Source organism: Oreochromis aureus, linkage group 2 (genome assembly GCF_013358895.1).
Source record: "Oreochromis aureus strain Israel breed Guangdong linkage group 2, ZZ_aureus, whole genome shotgun sequence".
Classification (NCBI taxonomy): Eukaryota; Metazoa; Chordata; class Actinopteri; order Cichliformes; family Cichlidae; genus Oreochromis; species Oreochromis aureus.
Window position 1 is genome coordinate 24,583,676 of NC_052943.1, and position 9,678 is coordinate 24,593,353.

Below are 9,678 nucleotides of genomic sequence, written 5' to 3' on the forward strand. Positions count from 1 at the left end.
TAAGCGTCGAGAGGGAAAAGACCATTTTATAGCGTTACACATCAACTAGGAAAAGCTGGCTTCTTCTTTTTTTTTCTTTTTTTTTTTTTAGCTTACCAGGGTGCCACAATAACAGCTTGTACAAAACATGATGTTTGGGTTTTCTTGGGAATGACTGTCTCCTGAGACCATACGCATCACAAACCTGTATATCGAGTTACTGCCCTGCACACTGAAAGGCACACAACTTATTTGCTAAAAAGTTGTGCAATTGGCTTCATATCTCCAGGGGAATCCTGAATAGATTTGGCTTTTAGGTACATATTCTGAATTATATTTGTTGGAATAGTTATTGCAGGAGACCTCATGTGTTACCCAAAAGTCTCCTATATGCATATGGATCAGTACAAGGTCACACTGTGTCCATGTAAAACTGCCAAGTAGTTCTATGCTGGGAGTTTTTAGAGATGGTTTTGAATGACATTTAATAACATCCATGTAATTACCTTGAAACTGAAGGTCATAAAATTACTAAATCAAGCCAGCCTCTTTCAAAAGCTGAATGCCATTTGTTTGTTTTACATCTCAGAGCTTTATAAACAGACCGACCTCCCTTATTGACTGACATGCTTTATTAGTTTCAATTCTTTCATGCTTCTGGAGTAACATTTAGTTTAATCACCAGTTATCTACAGTGACACACACAAAAACACAATGGCATCCTCTGAGTTTATGTGCAATTATAAGAAGCCCATTTTCTTGCTGTTCAGCAGGGGAACAAAAGAAACCCGAGCACTTAGATATTTGGTTCAGGAGACGCAACAATAATAAAAATGCAAAAACACAAGCTGCTGTGCTTTGCCGATATGGAAATGCTTCCCATTAACTGCAGTTTTCATTCAGCATCTCTGGGGAGAACAAAGGATAATCAAACCTTACACAGGGTTGTTAACTTCAAGCCTCTGAACCAAGACAAACCTTAAGCCTATAAAGGTGTGGCGTGTCCGAGTGGAGGCCCACTGTGAAAACAAATATTGAGCATAATTTTGCTGCTCAATATTATACGATCGAGCCCCCTACCCTCCAGCAATCTTTCATATGAAATCAAATTTGCACACTGATTAAATTTCCTGCATGTTTTCTCATTTGCATAATCACAAACAAAGCTCTAATGGCTATGAATGAAAACACATGGTAATCTGTGGGTCTAAGGCAAACAGGGTGTTTTTGATACAACAACAACAAAAAAAAATGCATGTTGCAAGTGCACAAGCCATTTTCATACTGAGTGATTCAGCATTTATCTTCATTACAGCAATCAATATGGCAAACTGGATTTTTCAGCAATTCCTGCAAACCTATTATGTATTGTTTCAATGATCAATATCTGGCTCCCTAAACATGAAGACTAGACGAAGATTTTTACAAGAGTATTACTGAGACTTTTTGGTTGTGCAGAGGCCTGGATTATCACTTTAAATAGAGTTGGAGGGAATATCTGCGTCTTAAGTATCTTTGAGCAAGGCATTGCAGTGATTTATCTATAGCAGCAGCTGCTCCTAGCAGTGGAGTAGGAATATGCCGAAAGCTTTCCTCGTGTGAATGCTTCATGTAATCCTCCCCCTCCATATTCACTTTTCAAGGCCACTGCAGAAACTTTCTTCAAAAAAACAAAACAAAAACAAAAAAACACCAAACGTCAGACAACAACACATTAACAGACAGCCACAATTCACAGAAATACATGTTCTGTGATTTAGCTTACAATGTTTTAGACATCGTACCAGATTCAAAACACGCCCCAGTGACACATTTAAATTATTACTGGCTGTATGAGCAGATGCAACAGGGGAAAAAAGGCGAGCGTTTTATTTTCTTAATGCATTCCACAATGTCATCAATCATTCATTCATCGTGGCAAATATGAACTGCGCTCCAAATGTGACCAATCTTGTTCTGTTTGCTAAAATAAAAGGCTGGATTATAGCACAGAATGCTGATGATTATAATTATGAAGCATTAATCATCAGTGGAAGATAGGCACTTTAATGTCCTATGAATCAGACATGATCATGTTCCCCAAATTGTGCAAAATGCTTGTTTGAGCTGAATTACATTGGATTACATTAAACTCAAAGTGAACACACACACACACACACACACACACAAAGTAAAAATAAATGAAAAAGTAAAAAAGCTGACAGACTGAGCCTCATATTGCTAATGAGCCTGTGCAGGAAATATGATCTGATCATTAAAACAAAGTGTCTTCCTCAGACAGCCCCCGCTTTTCCTGATGATCCATGTGTTTCTCCCTGTCAAGTGAAAAAACTCTTACACAACAATCACTTAGTCAGTGTGATTCCTAAATCAATTTACAGCCATAGCCACCCTGCTGAAGTGATGCATCATTCCACTGCTAATCTCACTTGCTTCTCCAATACACTCAAGCAACCTTGAGGCGCCCACAGAATTAGCTTTACTTAATGGATGAGTATTAATCCCTCTTAGTCACAACAAAATTAAGGAATAATGCGCCCATGAATATTTCAGTTACACTGCAGCAACACAGGAATCTGCTTGCACAGTCTGCCCCGACTTGCAAAAAAAGAATTGGCAATTAAATACATTATTAATGCTTCATGATAAAATTCATATCTAGCTCCAGCTGAATGGGAGCTCGGGACTGAAAATTCAATGAGGAGTCGATACTATTTCAACTGAAGTTGCTGAACACATAGAACAGTGGAAAAAAATGGCCTGTAAAATACTGCAGCTCATTGAACTGTGCCTTTTCTCTGCTCCTAACACGCCTGTCTCCTTAGGTAGTGCATTCTTATTATATCCCTTAAAAATAGATGTGCACCTTCCAAGTCAGTGAGTTCCTTCCTCCCCCTGGAAGTTTTAATTAGAACACCAGTCACTCCTGTTATCGTTGTTTCAAGAGGGCTGCTTCCACATTCCTGAGCTGCCCACTTCATCACAGGATCAGAGGCCCGCAGTGAGTGGACTGTTTAGGACAGCTGCCTCATATTTACTCTGGATTTTAACTCAAGAGTAAGAATCTAGATAATTTATGTTACTGATGGAAAGGAAACATAATGTGCTGCTATTTGGCAGAATTCCTACAGAGTCATAGCAAATGTATCACAACGAAAATAGCAAGAAAAAACTCCAACTACCAGCTTACACATGCGGTGAGCTTTCCAAATACACACATACAAATAGTCGGATAAGAAACTACTGGTGCTGTGTCACACCTTTTAAAGTGTGTTTGTGTTTTGCAAAACATACTTGCAGCAATGTTAGAGGTCTATAGATTTTGAATAACTGAGATTTTTTGATATTACAGCTAAACTGATTACATACCTCAAGACAAAACTCAATATTGAATAAACATGAAAACACAGAACCAGCAATGCTCAAAAAAACAAAAACAACTTAGCTTTAAAGGTCCAGGGCTGAAAAATTAAGCCAGTGCACACTGACCCAGATGTTTCTCAAATGGCTCATTGAAGTTGGCTCACGAAATGAATCAGTCCCCACAGAATCCCATGTTCTATATTCCCAACTTTATAGAAAACATCGATACAGACTGAAACAAGAATTGATTTCTGGTGTTATTTTTTAGGGCTCAAAATTTGCATTATTAGGAGCATGCCTAGTTTGAGTGACTGATATGTCCAGACTAGACCAATAGATGTCCTTTACGCTTCACCCTGTACACTTCAAATCACTGAATCAAACCTTTTACTTTGTTGCCGTGCGTGCTTTATGGAGTATTTTAATGCAATTATCTAACAAACAATATGAGTTGCTGTTTGGTAAACTGTAGTAACAGCCTATCCAAAAACTGTGCTCCAGTATTTGTGAAAAAAATTATGTATTGTTTTCTTTCATACATTACAATAGATGTTAGAACTACTGTGGCAGGTATCTCTGTATGGATGATGCACCCATGCAGTATTCATACACACAACTTAGCATTCGACCCTCACTTGGTCACTTGAGGCTTCAAAAATCCATGATGGTAATGGCTGAAATGTTAATGTCAAAGCTTCAAAATGGGGGTTCACGCATCAGGAAGTTACCTCATGGTTACCCATTGGTTTGGTCTTTCATATACTTATGTCTTTACCTCTCTGCAGGCGACGTCATTTGAATTTTTGTGATTAAAAGAACAAAAATTCTTTTTGTGGTTAAAGTAAAACAAGCAGAAAAAAAAAAAAACATAAGGAAAGGCTTTTGGGAACCACTGCCCTCTTGGAAAGTAATACCACTGTTATAATGATAATGTCTGTATTTTATGTACCACTCAGACAATTGCCTCCTTCAAAGTTCATTGTTATTTACAAGATGAATTCTACACAGCATTGGCCAATTGAAAGCTTGAATAAATGGCTTAATTAAACTACCTTTAAACATAACAATACTACTACTACTAATAATAATCATGACAACTTTGGTACAAAATGATACAACATAAATAACATTTTCATAATAACATTTGCCATATATTGTCACATTTGTTCCACAGGTCATTCATAAACCAACATCTAAGTAATGTGCTTTATTTGGCTAAATTAAAAAAAAAATAAATGTAGAAAAATCCCCCAAACTGACCAAATTGTTTAGTTGTGCAATTGTTTAGTTGCTCTCTGAACATAACCATAGCTGCCTCAGTGGACTACAGTGGACTTCAGACTACATAAATGGCATCTGGATTTAGTGAAAGATAATTGGTGACTTTCATCTTCCAGCCAGTAGCCATCATTATAGTATTTGTTTGGTACTGTCATTCATACCGGGGAGAGAAGTAGGGAGCAAAAGGTCTGTTGGTTCATATGAACTGACCTGCAATTGCATGATGCTGCCCCCTGTTGATAAACTGGTCTGCATGTTGTGTTTACGGCATGAATGTGAAATGATGTGTTGTTTTCGTGGAGCAACAAAAGATTCTTTTTAATCTACTAAACTTCTTTTTATTTCACTTTAAAATCAGGCAAGTAAACGGGTTTTGATCTGGAGGTTAGACATTTTCTGCAGAACTTATTTTCTATTTATACAACATACAAACTGTTAGGACAATACATTCTCCCTCTGCCAACCAATGTAGAAAGGGTTGTGAGCAAGTAGAAAATACTTTAATGACGAAAAACAAAACAAAATATAGGATTATTATGAACCACTCATCAAATGATTTTAAATCAACCACTGCATGTGAGTTTGTCCTGGAACTGTAAAACCTGACAATGTGGAAACATGGGAGTCGGTTAATAGGCTTTCCTCATATTGATTCAGTTTTAACATAAAAGCACGCATCAGCCTAGGCTATTTCTCCCATGGACTGTAGGAGGATGGCTTCTGCAAGAAACAAAGGGCCCATGCTCTTGGCTCACAATGGGTTAAGTTGTGTGAAAAGCCGAGTTGGCGTTGATGGTATTCATACAAACTGATTAACGATATTGATTAACAAAACACGCGGGATTGTAATGTTTAGTACGAAGGAGAACGAAACACCGAGTCATAATTGATTAGTACTGGCGCTGAAATAATGTAATTACCTACAGTAAGGCTTTGTGCACGAAATATTTTCTCTGCGCACTTGTTCAAATCATTAAGTATTAACAAGCTATTTTTAATGAAAGTTGCCGAATGCCTTAATTGCAGAATAATGATTGATAGAAGAGAAAGCGCCAGCCTGCAAGAAAACAAATCTGTCTAACTGTAGCTGTAAAGACAGCGAGCTTGCTTTCGACCTGATCAGGAACTTGGTTTCAAGGGAGAGCGCCCCGCCCTCTTGGTACTTATAACCAGAAAGCCTGTTTGCAGGACGCTCAAACATAACAGGAACACTGGAGACCACATCGCTGTACATGAACCATACCTGGAAGAGAACTCTGGCTACAAAGACTTTACGGATTACGCTGTCTGTTTCGCCTTTTTACGGCAAGCAAACGAGCAGAAGTGGCCATGGATTTTCTCAATCACAACTATCTGAATGCGCGCAGCCCATATGACTATACTTTTAATTTCTGGAACGACTATCTTGGGCTGACGACGTTGGTTACGAAGAATAACAAGCTCAGCATGCCCCAAAATCCCAACTCCATCACCGAGTCCCTGAAAGCGACTCTGGGCTTGGACGATTCCCCGGCGTGTCCGTGCATAATCGCGGGTGCCGTTGGAGAAAGCGGGCACCTGGATTGTTGCTGCCCGTCCGGGAGCCCCCCACCAGCTTCCATCCTGGACTTGAAAGAACGTTTCTCGATACTGAGCCCCTTCCAAAATCAGCTCGGCGTCCAGCTGCCGGAGCGGGAGGTGGGTTTTGGTGGGAACTTCACTGGGTTCGATCTGTTCGGCATGGAGAAGAAGATGCGCAAACCCGCTTCCAGAAGCAAACAGGAGCCGAAAATCTGCGTCTTCTGCCGAAATAACGGAGCGCCCGAGGAGGTGTACGGCTCCCACGTCCTGAAGACTCCGGACGGCAGGGTTGTGTGCCCGATTCTGAGGGCTTATACCTGCCCCCTTTGCAGTGCCAACGGGGACAATGCTCATACGATAAAATATTGTCCACTGTCAAAAGACCAGCCATCCCAGCGACCATTAAAGGGTGGGAGGGCTGTGGGTGGTAAGAGGATGAAAATATTTTAAACAAACAAGACTATAAAGTAAAATAAATTGCACTGAACAATTTCCAGATGACTGTTTTGATTTCGGCTCTAGCCCTTATCCCAGTTTCATAAACATATTGATTTTATCTTTTTTGTTTCTCTTAAGATCTCTTATATTTTTATAGTTCCTTTATCCACATAGAATAATTTTATGCTTTATACATCGGATTTATTTTTCTTTATAGTCTGTAGTTATTTTGAGTGTGGGTATACATACGCATATGTATCAATAATCACAAAGTGTGAATAAATACAAAAAATAAATAAAAAGTATTTTGGTCATGTAGGGAACACACTGACATTGGCAAAGGGGATGAATGTCATAGCCTTTTTCTACCAAGTATTTTTGTATGGTGAGCTAAGCTTGCCTCGATTTTCTTTCACGTCTTAGAAACCAAAGTTATGTTTGCCATTAAAGAAGCTCAAGAATGTGTCATTAGTGAATACTTGTGTGAGTCTGACTGGAGGAGGAACTCTTTGATCCCATCTGCCTGCCTAAAAACTCCACAACATATTTTCCAACTTGCTGTAAAAGTTGACATTCAATCTGCAAGGCAGGAAGAAAAAGAAGAAAAAAGAGACAATGTGGCCTCTGTTTAGGGCTCATAATCTCTGGGGAACGTTCTAATCAGTTGTTGTAAAGCCAAACCTCTGTTCTAATCATGTGAGATGAGACAGTTACCCGATTTTGCATTTAATGAGAAATATTATTCAATACGTTTTATGTTTACATTCCCAAATAAGGGTGACACACTGGATTTCTTTTCTCTGTCAGGTCTCTCTTTCTTTATGGTGTTTTTGTTTTGGTTTGCCCTCACAATGTATTCACCAGAGACTCACGTAAGCATGTCTGCTTTGCATTATGAAACTGAGTGAGTCCCATTTACCTTTCATTCTGTGTCGGGGTGAAGAAAATGGCAAATGAATGTTCGCAAACAACATGTTATCCCATTATTTCTTTTCTGAAGAATCCCAAAAAAGATGCAAAAATGTTGTGAATGTATGATTGAAAGTGTCACTTGCAGGACTGCACATTTCTGACAGTTTTGTTTACCAAAGGAATACAATTGAATTGAAGAAAAAACGAGAAAGATTTGCTGTATTGTCTATAAAGTGATGTTTATTCAGTATTTTAACATTACAAGTGACTTCAGAGGGCGCTACCTCAACAGGATTTTGTACTTACACGTAAAAATGTCAACAGCAGTTTATTGATATAGTGCTGCCATTTATAATAAGGGTTTTGATAGGTATTTTTGATCTTTGTATAACATAATTGTATTTTCATTTTGTTGCATTTAACATAATGGAAGCAAGTTTCCAAGAAGCTATAAGCATTGCTCACCAAAAGGTGAGACTGTCTGTAAATAGTGATATACCCATACTTTTTAAAGTTTAGTTGTTCAATGTTGCATTCTTGAGAGTGTGCAAGAGAGTGGATATTGAAAAAAAGCTGACAAAATTTGCCACTTTTAACAGAGGTTTTTTTGATTAAATGAATAAGAGAAAAAGAAACACTGTTGAACTTTGTTATTTATATTTTACCACAATTTCCTGTATGCTGCTGTGCAGAATAACAACATATAAATACACTAGAGAAATAAAAGCGTATGAAATATTTGGACCTATGTGGTTGTGTTCTCTAATTGGTTTACCCTTTTCTAAACACAAAGGTTTTTGTTTAAGTCTCAGATTAGTGATTTAGTGATTCCTAAACTAACTTAAATCAAGCGGGGGGTAGGGGGTGGAGCGGGTCGACTAGAAACAAAGAAATGGCTTTGCTTGGCCTAATTGGCCAGCTAGCTGACTGTCTCGCTCATGAATTAACACAGAGCCTGTGTGTGGATCACATACGCCCTGCTTATGTTACATTTACTACTTTGCATTTACTACACTTAACCTTTGCTTTTTGGATGAATTCAGACCGATCTGTTGCTCTCATATCTTAAAGATTTGTTTCTGAAAGGCAAACACACTGCCATGGGTTGCTCACAGTTGTTTAGGGAGGTCTTCCCACACAAGAATGTCTTGGCTTATGCCTCACCATTCAAACAGATCATGTTTGTGCTGAAGTGGATTGAATAGCTGGCCCTCCCAGCCTTCTCTGCTTGCCATCTGTGGAATGGCTGCTGCAGACATATTATGTGGCTCAAAAACAGGCAGGAAGCCTTGCTGCCTTGCTTCTTGTTTGTTGGAAAAAATCATGGCTGTACACAGTTGTGCAGCTGTGAGTGCTTCTGATTTACTCCAGCAGCTTGGTTTGTTACAGATGTTCTATAAATGATGGAAATGTACTAAAATCATGATGACTTCATGAATCGCCCTACTGTCTTTTGTCTGTCTCACCAGCCAAACAACCTTAGACACTCATAATTGCTGCTGATGCTAAGCATACAAACATATATTAGCCTGAAGCATTCGTCTGGTGTCATCCACATCTTGGCAGTTCCTCCCTCCCCCCGTCCCTGCTTTCCCTCCTCTGTCTTCCCCTCCTCTGTCTTCATGTATCTCCAGCTGAGGCTGTGGCATTAAAAATGGATGACTACTAAGTGCAACAGGGATTTATCTCAGTGAGAACAGTGGTGAAAAAGCCTGGCAGGCTAGCATTTCAGGCAAACACAGTAAGCTAACAGGTCTTATTTCCACTACACTGCAGCTTCCATTAGCTGCTCTGCAGAGAGGGCCCATATAATCTAGTTAGTTCCACCATTTATGAGATATGTATCTTTCATGATCATATAATTCACCTTAGTTGGCTGTTTTTTTTGGTGGGGGGGTTATGCAATATAGAGATCAGATGTGAAACAGCAAAATCTGGCCAGTGACTACATATTCTTTGTATAAATATGAGAGATTAGTGAGGGAAATGTTTTAATTAAAAGGCAAAGATATTTTGCAGGTGTTGACTTAGAGTACCATTCACTAAGAATGAGGCGACTGGATCCCTTCTGGCATGTGATGAAGATTTAGCTAATGCTCTGCAGCAGTAGTTTGTCTTTGCTGTTAATGTGATTTAGAAGAGTCA

The 9,678-nt window shown here is 39.0% G+C and overlaps 1 protein-coding gene across 1 annotated transcript; it reads left to right on the top strand.

The window, feature by feature from the left end:
* The first annotated feature begins 5,807 nt into the window (after nt 1–5,807).
* Nucleotides 5,808–8,277, top strand: nanos1 (nanos homolog 1). Its single transcript, XM_031742991.2, has one exon. The coding sequence runs from the start codon at nt 5,953–5,955 to the stop codon at nt 6,631–6,633; it is 681 nt and encodes a 226-aa protein (XP_031598851.1). The 5' UTR covers nt 5,808–5,952; the 3' UTR covers nt 6,634–8,277.
* Nucleotides 8,278–9,678: the final 1,401 nt, after the last annotated feature.

Excerpts from the sequence above, each read along its gene's own strand:
- nanos1 (XM_031742991.2), top strand. The coding sequence starts at position 5,953 with ATGGATTTTCTCAATCACAACTATCTGAATGCGCGCAGCCCATATGAC.